Consider the following 14,601-nt stretch of genomic DNA (forward strand, 5'->3'; position numbering starts at 1 on the left):
TTTTCAAAACGTCAGGATGTTACTCTTGCTGCAGTCATGCCCACCTCAGCAGCCGTGGCCGTGTAAATGTCGACATATCAATTGCCTTAACTTGAAGCCACTGCCACGTGTAGGGAAAGGGTCTGGGCAACGAGAGACCCGAGATCCCTGTGCATGCCACGTTTGGGCAAACTCCCTGCTGCTAACTCTCTGCATGCCAGACTGCGAAGGAATAATTGCCAGCTCTGCATCACAGATTCAGTGAGGTTGGGGCAGGGAGGGGGGATGATTGTAGAAGTGACGATGCAAAAAGCAAGGCATTCGGATTCTCTGCCCACACAGAGGCGATAGATTTGTCCTGTGAAGGGACAGGATTCGGTCACCACCTTACCCTAAGTCAGTGCTTGGTGGAGGTGAACTAGAAAAGTTTACAAATGGCGGGCTGTCGCTTGGTACTAGCCCCTTCCTCTTCTATCTCCCCAGCAGATGTGCTGCAGGGAAATATCTATTCCCTGTGCTCTGGATTTATTTGCTTATGCTACACTGTAGAACACTCTCATTTGCTCTGTAAAGCAGTTTAACTAAAATATTTACAGTGGTTTTGTGCTACTTGCTTAGAAAGGAATGAGAAGGCTGAAGTTGCATCATAGTTCTGGCTTTTCATGGCTGTGGAGAGGTTATCAAGTGCACCTCTACAAATGTGCGCCACCAAAGAGCAACCCGATCCATGCAAGCTGGTCCCACTATAAACCATCATAACTGATTAGCTTCTTATTACAGCAAAGATTAATGACTACTGAGGCCAGAATTATTGGAATGGAGTCACATTCTGGTTTAGCCTTAATTCTGCTCAATACTTCAGTAGAGGGGAAAGTTCAAGACCCCTCACTACCTCTTTAAGACACCCAACCAGTCAGACAACACTCTGCTGCCACACTGTGGTCCTTGTTGGAAACTGCACTGCCATTCCCTTTCTGGTTGCACTCACAGACACGGAATCACATCCCACCTTAGTCACCAGAAGACCATCTTGCGTGAAATTTGAAGAAACTAGAGGGGAGAAAGGCTCATTCTGCACATTTGCCTTCTCTCCGCTGGAATTCAGAAGAACACATCGATTCTTTTTTTACGTTCTGCCTTCTTTTGGCAGACTTGACCCATGCTCAATTAGTTATGACTATTAATACTTCTGTTGAGTCTACCAAAAGAAGCAACATCAAGAGGAATTTCATTATGAATTTATTAGTGCTAGCAGAGAAATAAGGTAGCAAAATGATGAAAATTTTAACACCGCTGACATTTATCAAGTTACGTAAGGTGCGTTTTAACTTTCTAGTCTCTGTCTCTCAGCTGTACGTGAAATAAAGCCAAGTATAGTAAATTCATCTTTCAGCTCCAAGGAGCAAGCAGAAATTCAGCAGGTACCAAAAGGCTCTAGAATTCTCTCTTCCTGTTATAAAAAGTCAGGTATTTTCCATTCTTAAAAAGTTGGAGAAGGGAGGGGGGGTGCGTGCGTGCGTGCAGTATCCCCAGGAGAAGGCAGAAATCAGCCCTCTTCCTAGCTCTTCCGTTTTCTGAATGTGTTACATATCTAGCTTGTTTACAAAGAAACCTTCCTTGCGAGCATCTCTTTTAACACCTTTTCCTAAGGGCAAAAGAAATACTCACAGCGTATTATAGTAACTTCATTCCATCCACATACCTCCAAAAACCTACGGCTTTCCTAGCTATGTACAAACAGTGGTGGTGATGAAAGTTGTACACGGCCAGCTCTTTGCAAATCAGAAATGCTGCACGGCTTGGGCTGCAGTAGAACTCCAAAAGGAGCATGTTAAGCAACTCCTGTCCAAGCAACCTGTACCCATTTGCAACATGGCATTGAATACATTTTAAAGTTTAACCACAGGATGTGGCTTTTAAGAAATCCATTCTGCACAACTTTGTATCTTGACTAGCGTGCTTACCTCACCCCAACAGAATTACCTTTGCAGAGGTAAAAATGTATTAACACGTATGTTGAAGATAGACATGCGTTTCTGTGAGGAATCCACATTGCTGCATTCCACAAGTTTACAAAGGAACACCACTTTTTGCTGTTCGTTGTGGAAACGTGTGTAATTTTGCACCTTGACTCCTGAGTACACTGTTAACATTCCTTGTCAGGGTTTATTTCCCTGAAACATCTCATGATGTCAGTGGCACACAGTTACATTCTTTAAGCCTGTGAACAGGAATAATAGTGCTAGTGTGCCCCAAATGAAAAACCTCCCTGTTTAAGTGGTACCAAATAGCACAGCTCTGGGCAAGGGTTTTACCCACCAGACCCTAAAGTAAAAAAGAGTAAGTAAATTTACTAGGCATTGGTGCTGCCACCAGTGCTGGGTAACTTGGGATTAGAGTATACCAAGAGCAGTTTTCCCCACAGGGCAGCAGCTACCTGGACCCCCTCACGGGACACTGGTTCCACAAGGAACTCCAAGCGGCAGGAAGTCTCAGAGGCAGCATTGGGCACCCTTAGGTCAGTGACTCGGAACAGGGGGGCATGAGCTTCACCAATCAGGAGCAAAGGGGGTTCAGGGCCACTAACACATGACCCACTTCGATAGTGGACATGGAAGCACTTGGCCTCACTAGGAGGATAGGCCCACCGCAAGGTGAGACTGACCGAGAGCTCCTCCGAAGAAGGGCGACGCCACTGGAGGTGGGCAACTTCAATGGATAAGATTTGACTGGCAGCAGCAGTGGGTAATCGTGAGTACAGGTGGGCAGCATCCATCACCTATGGAGAGACAGGCACTCGATTACTGCTGGGAACATCACATAGGAGGGGCACAAAAGGAAGGAAATTGAAAGCAAGGAGCAAAGTTACATAAGGTGGCCCCAAACAGCAGGCACAAATGAGCCACGAATGCAAAAGATGATTAAAATGTAGGACCAAGAGATGTCCCAGGGCAAAGAACCAAATGGAAGGGGGAGAAAGGAATAAGGAACGAGTCTTGCCATTCCCCTCATGGAAAACAGGACAAAACTGAAGTCCTTTCAGAGTGTCGGCCCATGTGATTTGCACCTAGGATTCTCTCAAGCATAAGTGTTTGCAGGATTAGGGGTTAGTTGGGAAGGCAGTGTAATCTTTGCATTGTTGCCTTTACAAGCAAAGACGAAAAATGTATTGCAGAGAGCCCAAAGGTTGCCAAAGTTACATACGATGGTAGACAAGACTTGAGGTTTTATCAGATTAGGATCCTACAGAACTCCTGGCAAGGCCCTGCAGTTACTAGGCAGAAAAGGAGAACGAGAAGAGGTCTCTGGCTCCACCCTGCCCCACCCCTGGGCCAAACACCCTGTCTCTGGCTAACCTAACTCACAGGGTTGTGAAGCTGAAACGAAGGGCCAAATGCCCCTTCTGAATAGTCCGACTAGGAGAAAAACCGGGTACAAATAAAAATTAAAAGGGTTAGATGTGTTTCAAGGTACGAGTGTGCCGTTTGGTTCATTATTTGGATTAAAATACCAAATTTGGACTGATTTGGTGAAATCTGGGTATTCCAGATTTAAAAAGTGAGTATCAAACTGGATTCGGTATTCTGGATTTTTTTTACTGAATTAATCTGGGGGCTATCCGGGGAGGCTGGGGGTGGCATTTTTCAAACAAATTCCATCAAGTTTGCAGGGAATCTACTCCACACTGCCCTCTAAAGACCCCCGAAGTTTCAGAAAGATTGGACCCCAGGGTTCAATTCTATGGCCCCTGAACAAGGTGCCCCCAGCCACTACATTGTTTCCTATGGGGAAAAGTCCAAGCCAACTCCCATTGCAGATACATACTGGGGCAAGGCACATTCCCAGAGAAAACGGAAGAAAACTGAAGCACGGGCATGGAATCCCCCTGAGAACCAAAGTAAAGCAAGAGGGCCAGCGTCACACACCAGAGAATCGCACCCATTCTAACCAAACCAAAGCAAGGGATACTGTTGCAACTTAGCCCAACAGAAGCAAACTGAAGCAAGGGAAAGGCTTGTACTTGTGGCTCGGTGCTGTGCTTTGGTGTTCCCCCACTGGCTGAACCCCGTGCCTGGCTGCTGGGAATGACACTGGTTCTGCTGAGCTAAGTTGCAACTGTGTCCCTTGAGTCAGTTTGTTTTGGGTGGAATGAATGTGATTCTTTGGTGTGATGCTTTCCCCCTTGCTTCACTTTGGTTCTGCAGGGATTCCATTCCCAAGCTTCCGTTTGGTTTTGTTGGGCTTTCTCTGGGCTGAGCTTAGCTTGCATTTGGGGTTGTACCTTGGCCGTGGTAGCCTTGCCCGTGTGTTTCTGCAGTGGGAGGCAGCTTTGACTTTCCGCAGGAAACAATGGAGTGGCTGGGGTCACCTTGTTCTGGGACCCATAGAATTGGACCCTGGGGTCCAATCTTCCTGAAACTTGGGGGGGGGGTCTTTAGAGGACAATCAGGAGCATGTGCCTTGCAAATTCGGTGAAGTTTGCTTGAAAAAATAACACATACACCCAGCACAATAGATAGCCTGTGGATTGATTTTCCCAAAGGAAACACTGGCCGAATTTTACCAAATTTCTCCTAATTTACTGAACTGGATAAGCAATTCAGTATTCAGGGAATGCCATTTTTTTTCCCCTTGGTTCGATGTTCCTAATCCAGATTTACCAACTTTTTTGTGTCCACACCCCTATTTCAAGGCCCACTTCAAACCAAGAGAACTGCAACAGGACTACAGGGAAGCCTCTCACATATATGGGAGCTGGTAAAAAGACGACTCCCCCACCCCAGCCCCATGTCTTCGACCATTGCCCCGATTGTTCACCAGCGCTCCCCACTGTTCCCTCACCCAGATTTCGCCCAGGCGGCAGGCGAAGGGCACTTCATCCTGGCCACTGTGCCGACGGGAGACAGCAATGGAAAGTTCATTCAGGAAACAATTCTGGAGCTCCAGCTCGTAACACCTGGGGATAAAATAAAGCCGAGTATCAGGGTTTGGCCAGCTGCAAAGTGCTGAGAAGTCCATCCCAGGCTGCTCCCAGGAAGCACAAAAACCCCATCCTCACAAGGGCCGTGGTTTCAGCTGCTGAGGGCCAGGCAAGAAAGCAGCTGTGTGCATGAGGATCTTGATACAAAAGGATGCTGCCATTCACCATCCACTCACCGACCCTGCCAACCAGGAGCTCCACGTTGTCCACACCCTCTGAGGAGCTGGGCCAGGTGGGGAGGAGGCGTGAGAAGAGGCGAGGGCTTATGCCGGGTAGGTTCTTCAGGAGGAAAGAGAACAGGTGAGGAGAGGCAGCAGACAGAGCAGGGGGGGGGAAGGGGGGAGACAAATCTACAGAGAATGTTTCAGGTGGGTAGCCATGTTGGTCAGCAGTAGAAGAGCACAATTCACATCCAATAGCACCTTAAAGGCCCACTAGAGTTCCACAGTATGTGCTTTTGAAAGTTAAAGCTCATACCCCGGAAACCTAGTTTGCCGTTAATGGGCTACTGGACCCGTATCTTGCTCTTCTATAGAATGGTGAGTGACGAAAGTAGCCGTTCAGTCTAGAGCTGCCACTATTTGTCCATTCCGTTTTAATGGATAGTTCAGCGGGTGGTACTGGTAACTAGTTGCATTCCAGAGTTCTCTGTGCCGGTGTTTGATTATTATTTTTTTCAGATTGAATTTACTGGCTTTTTTTTTTTACTTTAAAATACAGTTTCGACATCCGGATGACCCATATGCAGAGTTAGGAGAACTCTTGAAGTTAGTTATCTTCCCTTTAAATTTTCTTCTTTCTCTTTCCAGTTTAACTGCTTATTTCCTGTTACTCTCGCATATTACTGGTTCTCACATTCATGAGTCAGGTGTAAATAATAATAATAATATTTGATTTATATACCGCCCTTCAGGACAACTTAATGCCCACTCAGAGCGGTTTACAAAGTATGTTATTATTACCCCACAACAATCACCCTGTGAGGTGGGTGGGGCTGAGAGAGCTCAAGAGAACTGTGACTAGCCCAAGGTCACCCAGCTGGCTTCAAGTGGAGGAGTGGGGAATCAAACCCGGCTCTCCAGATTAGAGTCCCGTGCTCTTAACCACTACACCAAACTGGCTCTCATAAGCAATGTTTCTATGTATGCGAGGGGGGCGGGGTGCTGAATACTGTTTTCACTTTGTAGCCAGCCCAACCACGTTGCTTTTTAAAAAGAAAATCGGATCCTTACTGATTAACTGCATAAAAATGCAATAACATCTGACTTTTTTTTTAAAAGAGCAGTAAGTTGGGCTGGCTGTAAAGTATTTCCCATAATGTTACTTGGAAGAAATATGAAACTAGAAAATGGCACCAAAAGATCATAGTTTGGATAGCAAACTAGGAGAAGGAGCCACTCAGCAAGAGGCCTGAAGCTATAGATTGCCTTCTATGCCACTCAGTGGGAAGACTCTCTAGGGCAGAAGCTGGGGTTTATTTCCTTACCAGGCTGAGCAAACATATCAACATTGTAACAAGAGTGTGACTCCTGTGTGGTGAGCTCTGGTGCAATGGTCACTCCCTGGGATGAGTCTTCGTGTTTATAAATTAAGACAAGGTACAGTCTCTGCGGTGCCCGCATCTGAAAAGAAAACAGCCTGGTGACAGCCCCCCCCCCCCAATCCCCAGACAGACAAGAAGAGAGACAGAGAGAGGAAACAGTCAGTGCCAACTCTAGGCCAACTCTTGCAAAAGCAGTGATCTAGAACTCCCAGCTATGCACACTTTGGCCAAACTAGTACATAAGGAATATCTGGACTCAGCAAGGACTAGCTACTTGAAAGAGACCTTCACAGAGGCTGCATCACATGGCTACTGACATTAGTAGTATATGACGAGATATGTGAGGCTTCCAGTCTGTTAGACAGATCAAGCCACTCTCTATTCATATCCCTTCGATTTCATTCTCTACCCTTGGTTTTATATCCACCCTTCGCATTCCCTCCCCATGTTACTCCTTGCATGAAGAACACCACTCCCAGGACCAGTTCGATCATTCGGTCCCCCGCCCCTTCGGTTAAATCCACATCTAGATCCCTGCAGGGTGAAACTGAGAGCGGGACCACAAGTGACGAATGACACAGGTTGGACACTTGTCAGCTTCCCTCAAGTTTTGGCGGGAAATGTAGGCAGCTTGGCGGAATGTTGGACAAGTGACAGTTGAAAAGTCCATTGGACAGCAGTCGGAGAGCCAAGCTGCAAGACCAGGATGCCTACATTTCCCATCAAAACTTGAGGGAAGCTGACAAGTGTCCAACCTGTGCCTTTTGTCACTTGTAGTTTCACTCTGAGTCACTGGCTTCATTCCACCTTTTTACAGCTCAAGTACACAGTCAGAGAACGTGTTCATTAGTAAACCAGCAGGAGAACTAATTTAGTCCAGCTACAGCTGACCTGGGATGAAGTTTTGACCAATAAATTTGAGGGGGGGAGGTGGTAGCAAAGGACTATAAGGAGAACCTGAGGCATAGTGCAGAGCATCGAAGGAGTCTTCATCAAATCCAGATGCTCAATAGAACGCTCTTTCCCCCGCCATCCACCTCCAGTCTCTTGCCGTTTAACTAATGAGATACCCTGAGAAACAGGCAGGCCGTTATGACGCCCACTTGGGCCGCTGCCTTTTCTCCTTCTGCTGTACCTATTGGCCCCACACCTTTTCCTGCTGCTCTCATTTCAGTTCTGATCCCCAGGTTTTCTACACATGTAGTAAATGTTATGCTGCACCAGTGAAGCAAGTAATAAGTCCAGGGTAGACGGGTGTGATCAGAATTGTCTTGCCTACAGTTTTGGTGTAAGTCACTGTCAAGGTTTTTTTCAAAAAAGAAACCATTAGAACCACATCTAGTTTTCATCTACCTTCTGCTAATTCCACCTTTTTTCGAAATGTTAAAATGCTAGATCGCTCACAACTCTGGGTTTAGTCAAAACTTCATACTGCTTACCTAAAGCTTACTATGGGTTAAAATTATTAGTATTTTCTCTTTCGAATATTACAGGAAGAGGTAAGTGTCAACTCCCCACCCCACCCGCGCGCGTCTACTTATAAAATGAAGAGGAAGAGCTATACAGCTCAGGCACGTTCACACAGAAGAAGGGGAAGTGGTGCTTAGCTCCTCTGCCTAACGAAAGGCACTGGCCAGTTTATAGGGCTGCTCCAGGCTGACCATTATGGGTTGCTTCCACACAGGATTTTTCCCTGCACAGGAAGCAGAAAGCCCACTGCAATGAAGGGGAATATCCACATGACATCACTCTGAGACTGACTCGTGACGTCCCTGGGGCTTTCCAACAGGTTCTTCTGGTTTGAAGGGAAATCTTCAGAGCACAGCAAGAGTGTCCATGCAGACATTTCCTCCAGCAACACTATGGGGAAGGGGCAGAGCCAAGGTGTGCTTTCAGAATAGTGCAGACAGCTTGCTGCCATGAGCATTTCCATTTTCTTTTTTAGCCCTTTGTTTACCCCCCCCCCCTTTCTCTCCCCAAGTTGCACAGGGGATAGCAGCAGCAGTGAGCAGTGCAAGAACAGGGGCAGGGGCAGGTGCTTATTCCTGCTTATTCACACTGGGGGGATGTTTTCTGTGCCCACCATGTGGAAACAGCCATGCAGAATATTGTCCATGTGTTCTTCACCATGTTGGGAGCTTTTAAGGAAAAACCAGAGAGCTGCCCTTCACTGGCTCTTCTCCGCCACCCTCTCCTCGCACCCTGCCTCCCCAAATGCTCCCACAGTCCACCACTACTGCTCTTTTAACCTTAAGACTGCCCAAGTGAACAGCACAATTGTTCTTTCAATACCTGAGCCACTGAGGATGAAAGCAGATGGCTCAATTCAAGGAGCAGTTGGAGTGAACTCAATTTTGCATCTGCATGGCAGACGTAAGTGCCAACGAGCAGAATGCTGTCTCAGCTCTCAGTCTCGCCCCCCATCCTCATAGAATCATAGAGCTGGAAGGGGCCATACAGACCATCTAGTTCAACCCCCTGCCCAGTGCAGGATCAGCCTAAAGCATCTCTGACAAGTATTCATCCAGCCTGAGGCTGGCTTCTGACATCTTTCTTTTCAGTGGTACAGGCACATGGACTTATATATACACGTGTTCACCCTCCACCTAATTTTTTTTTTTAAAAATCCATCCACAAACATAAAAGGGTTGCAAAGCAGCTCTGTGGATTGCAAGAGGGAAAGTGTACTGGAGCTGGCAATGCATAGGCACAAGCCAGTTGGCACGCAGGTTTCCCACAGTTCAAACTGAACCACGCTGCAAACTGGCAGAACAAAGAATCCAGACCAGGAGAGGGAAAGATACATCTGGACTGAACATGATGATTCCACCCTGGCTCCACAGGTCTAGAAATTTTACGTCTGTCTTTACTCCTTATTTGAGCATCATTTGGTGCAAATGTGTGCTGCTCAGACTTGGGACTTTACCTCTGGAAGCCAGCAGGTGCCCACCCACCCACCCCCTTCCCCACCACCCCGTTGATCACTTGACCCTCTTACAGCACCATTTCAACCTTCAGTTCTGGGGTTGGGTGTGATGTTAAATTTGCAACCCCTACTATTGTTTAAAAAGCTATTTAAATCCCTAAACAGTACTATTTCAATATCAGAACACTGGATGCTGAAATAATTCTGTCCGGAACAGTCTCTTCTTCCCAGTACGCTGGTATTTTAAGTTCTTGGGTCAGCTGCTTGATATACATATATTTGGGCTGACACTCTGATTTACTTATTAGTAGTTTGTTTTCAGTACATACACCAAGATTTACAGAGATTGCTGGTGTAACTCAAAGAAAAATGAAGCAAGAGGGAAGAATTAGTAGACGGACCCTCTTGCAGACTTTGAGATCTTTACTGCCTGATTCTAACCATGTTTAGAAGTAAATAAGTTCAACATGCCAGCTACACCACAACAATAGCACTACTCATACAGATTAGCGAGGTTTATTATGCCATATAAGGAGCTATGCATTACTTGATTATTTGCCAGGTGCATAGGGAGCTTCTAAATGACAGAGTTGAGATGGGAACACAAAAATACCAACTTTTTTTAAAGGATGCAAAGACTGCAAAACAGCACAAGAAAAAAATACAATGTATTTAGCTCGGGTCTAGTTGCCAGGAAGGGAATTTTTTCTCCTAAACTGTTGGCTACCCTACTTGGCAAGCATAATGATAAAGAAAAACACAGGAATCTGGGTATGTTTCTTCTGACTAAACTGAAGGGAGGGGGATCAGAGTTGTTGTTGTTTTTTAAATGGATGAGCAGAGTGAAAAGCTGGGAAACTTCAATCATAAATTCTATCTGCCTGTACAAATATGCTGGGCAATAGTGGCCAAAAAAAGTTAAAGAAGCTTCTTCGTTAGAAGGCTAAGAAATGGGGATGCTGGCTGGATCTCATGTCAACCGAGAAACTCTAGACAACGCAGAGCTTCAGCTGAACGACCTTTGAAGTCTATTCGAACCCTGATTCTTTATCACACGTGGAGCTGCACAGCGGGTGAGCATCCAGCAATGCACGCTGCAAATGCAGACATGAACACAGCACGCACATCACGCACTACCTGCTCTCCTCTCCTTCCCCCTAAAGACAAGTCAATGTTTCTTAGGTGCGATTCCTCTCCTCTGTGCAGCATCTCCTCCCATCCAGGAGCTTCTCCCATCACCTGTGTACGGCCAGCGAAGGCTCCGCACCCTCAGCTGGGACTCACCTTGCTGTGATGTGGTTCGTATTGGGTGGGATCGCCCCCTCCAGCAGCAGGGAACTACCCCCACACCACGCATCCTGCAGGCAGCACCGGGTCCGCAGCCAGCCACCAGTAGGCAGCCGGTGGCTTGTGTACAGCGGCTGGATCTCCTGAGAACTCAAGTTGTACCACGGCTTGGTCCCATTTTCCTGATAAAGAAAATTACAGGCTGAACCAGGGCGTATCGATAAAGTACCATTTCTTACACGCAATCGTTCTTGTACTTTCTCACGGTCTCAAACACACACACACACACCCCTTCTTGGGTGTATTTCAGTGAAGTTTGCATTTGCCTGTTTTGTGAAAACTGTCTGTTTACCATCTGGAAGCATCTGTTCTCTTGCTCTACAAAGGTCAGTCCAGTGTTTCTTTACAGCAAATTAGTGAGCTTATTTCTTCCTTCTAAAGAGTTCAAAGTTTTCCTTCTAATCAGCAAACACTTGCAGACCCGTTCAGCTGAGAGGAAGTGGATATTCCAAAAGGTCATTCCTTTGTTATACTCATGGAGAGCAGCTCTGAGTAATTAAGTTAGGATCTTCTCCTGCAGATCTGAAAGTCATTATTGTCCAACAAAAGAACTTCGGAAAGAAACTCCAGTGTGAAATGACTGGACTAGAATTTAGCTGGAGGTCTGATAATATTCATCTCAGTCTTAACTGAAATCAAGGTTCTCTCGCCCACTTCAGAGATTAATTAGTTCGGCAAAACATGAAAAACTGGCAATAATACAATGACTGCTGTTGTGAATGGTTACTGTGGTGGTCTTGTATATGTTTCAGCTTTGAATAGAAATTATCATGGACTTTATTGCTTTCATTTCATGTCCTTTGGTCTCCCCCACCCACCCCCCGCCAGAAAGTATCTTCTAACTGAAAACACACACTGATTAAATGAGCTGTAGTTTGCAAACACTTAAAAATTCAACATTGTTAGCCTTTAAGAAGTAATAATAACAACAACAACTGCACTTATATACCGCTCTTCTAGACAGATTAGTGCCTCACCCAGTGCAGTGAACAAGTTAGTGTCATTATTATCCCCACAATGCAGCTGGGGAGCAGGGGCTGAGAGGAGCGGCTTACCCAAGGCCACCTACTGAGCTCATGGCAGTCGTGGGATTCGAACCAGTAGAGTGCAGATTCACAGCCGAACCACTTAACCACTGTGCTACAGCAGCACAAAGCTCCTCCCTGTTTTTAACAGACTGAAGGCCAAACTACACATTAAATTTTGTAACATGTCAGGGTTCAGGCTCCCTGGGTCTAACTTACTCTCCCTGTAGATGCACAGCAGCGGCAGGAAACAGCATTTTAAAGGTCAGCAGGGGCCTGATTTGTCTCAGGCCCACAGGTCCTCCCTACGCAGCTTCCTTGAGCCAATGTGGTTGGAGAGGAGTTATTTGTCCCAAGATGTAATGTGCATCTTGAGCCTAAGGCTGCAATCCTAAGAAAACTTGCCTGGCAGTACGTCCCACTGAATAATATGGAGCTTGCCTTCCCTCTTGTACTTGACTCCTGGACCCCTGGGAAAGGAGGACTGGGCTGAGATGAAACCCTCTAAGTCAGTATTTCTCATGCAGCCCCCATGAATGGGGTGGAGGCAGGGGAAGGGGACTGGCTTCTCCCTCTTTTGAAGGGCTGGAAGAGTTCCTACAGCTAGCCCGAAAAAGAGCCGGTTGTTTGCTGGGAACCAAGTCCTCTGCAGGACTACATATGATATGATTAAGAAAAAGGAGAGGTGGGGTGAGGCTCCTCTACTGCTTCCCCGCTATTGCTTTTCTGTTTCCCTCACAAGGGTGCATCTGGAATTCTCACTGAAGGTGGGGATTACAAGGAAAGTGGTGGGTTTGCAAAGCGTTCAAAAAGTGGGAATTAAAAAAAAAAACACCCACCACCCACCTGCCAGTTTTCCTTTGTAAACCACCCCCTCTAGTGACAGCTTAGCAACATTAAAGTGGAATCTTGGATCTGACACACAAGAGTTTTGATATGTGGCAACAGAGCCTGCACCTGCAGGAAAGAATGGTGCAGTCTTAGGAAAGGTTAGGCACTTGGTACTGCCAGGACTTAAAGGATGCCTACGTGGTTAACAACCCAAGTTGGGAAGCCTTAAATATTTTTTAAAAAGGCTTTCTAAAAAAAAAAAGGAAGGTCTGCCATGATGAAGAGCACAGACAGGAGCACAGAGTTTGGCAAAAGGTATAAGTTAGTAACTGTGCAAAGGAAAAAAGAATTTGAGGAGCAGGATTGCTAAAAGCATCAAACAATAAGCATTTCTTTCAACGTATCCAGAGCAAGAAACAGGCCAGAGGGGCAGATGAGCCTTCGGATGACTAAGGAATAAAAAGATTACTAAAGGAAGATGGGGAGATAAAGAGAAGGAAAATGAATTCTTTGCATCTGTGTTCATTGTGGAAAGCATGGAGCATGTAACCAGGCCAGAGCAACTATTTTCAGGGAGCCAGAGGAGTTAGCCGTGTTAGTCTGTAGTAGCAAAATCGAAAAGAGTCCAGTAGCACCTTTAAGACTAACCAACTTTACTATAGCATAAGCTTTCGAGAATCACAGTTCTCTTGCATCTTACAAAGAGAACTGTGATTCTCGAAAGTTTATGATACAGTAAAGTTGGTTATTTTATTTATTTATTTATTTATTTATTTTATCGCATTTATATTCCGCCCTCCCCGCAAGCAGGCTCAGGGTTAGTCTTAAAGGTGCTACTAGACTCGTTTTGATTTTATTTTCAGGGAGGGATCTGAAGAATGGAATGGTTAAGTGGTTGGGTTGCAAATCAACATTCTGAAAGTTCGAATCCCACTACAACCACGAGCTTAACAGGTAGCCTTGGGTAAGCCACTCCTCTCAGCCCCAGCTTCCCAGTTGTATTGTAGTAATAATACTGACTTTGTTTACCACTCTTGTCTGGAAGAGTGGTACATAAGCACAATTCTCATTATTATTAAATTGAGGTGAAAAAGACATGAAGTTCTAGACCTAGTTCTAGACCTTTTACCTAATTAAAAACCAGTAAGTCTCCAGGTCCTGATGTTATACATCCAAGGATTCTTAGAGAACTCAAATGTGTCACGAAAATCAGCCACTGTATCAGCAGACTGGAAGTAACAAATGTTACACTGGTTTTTAAAAAGTGGTCCAGAGGGGAACCAGGAACTTACAGTCCAGATAGCCTAACATCTGTCCCAGGCAAATTAGTAGAAACTATAATCAACGATAGAATTATTGGGGCACATAGAGGAACAAAGCTTGCTGAGAAAAAATCAGCATGGTTTCTGCAAAGGAAAGTCCTGCCTCACCAAATGTTTGAAGTTCTTTGAGAAAGTGAAAAAACATGTAGATAACAGCGACCCGTTAGACATTATTTACTTAAGACTTTCAAAAAGTTTTGACCAGGTATCTCACCAAAGACTCCCGAGAAAGCTTAGCAGTCAAGGGCTAAGAGGATGGGGCCTCTTATGGATTAAAAAATGGTTAAATGACAGAACAGGGAAAAAATGAATAGTTCTCGCAATGGAGGAACATAAGCAGCAGAATCCCACAAGGATCAGTATTGAGGCTGATGCTATTTAATTTGTTTCTAAATGATCTGGTGAAAACCAAGGCCGACTGTGAAGAACTCCCAGAGGAGTCCCACAAATTGGGTGAGTGGGCAAATTAATTTCAGTGTAGGTTAAGGGTAAGGTGATGCATACTGGAACCAGGAAAAAAAATGGCAGTGGGCTGAACTCGCCGAGACTGAGAAAGAAGAGTTTCATAGTGGACAGCTCAATGAAAACGTCGATCAAGTGCGCCACAGCAGTGAAAGAGGCCAACTCTCTGCTGGGGGACAACAGGA

General features: G+C 45.7%; 1 protein-coding gene across 3 annotated transcripts in view; it reads right to left on the reverse strand.

Moving 5' to 3' along the window:
• Nucleotides 1-1,200: 1,200 nt before the first annotated feature.
• Nucleotides 1,201-14,601, reverse strand: part of ENGASE (endo-beta-N-acetylglucosaminidase) — a 34,395-nt gene continuing 20,994 nt past the window's right edge. For all 3 annotated transcript variants that reach the window (XM_054978856.1, XM_054978855.1, XM_054978857.1), the window contains 5 exons: nt 10,714-10,898; nt 6,447-6,598; nt 5,137-5,239; nt 4,822-4,936; nt 1,201-2,758 (listed from right to left, as the gene is read on the reverse strand). In XM_054978856.1, the coding sequence (XP_054834831.1) occupies nt 2,333-2,758; nt 4,822-4,936; nt 5,137-5,239; nt 6,447-6,598; nt 10,714-10,898 (981 nt within the window). In that variant the 3' untranslated portion in view covers nt 1,201-2,332. The remainder of the gene's footprint in view (nt 2,759-4,821; nt 4,937-5,136; nt 5,240-6,446; nt 6,599-10,713; nt 10,899-14,601) is intronic.

Source organism: Eublepharis macularius, chromosome 4 (genome assembly GCF_028583425.1).
Source record: "Eublepharis macularius isolate TG4126 chromosome 4, MPM_Emac_v1.0, whole genome shotgun sequence".
Classification (NCBI taxonomy): domain Eukaryota; kingdom Metazoa; phylum Chordata; class Lepidosauria; order Squamata; family Eublepharidae; genus Eublepharis; species Eublepharis macularius.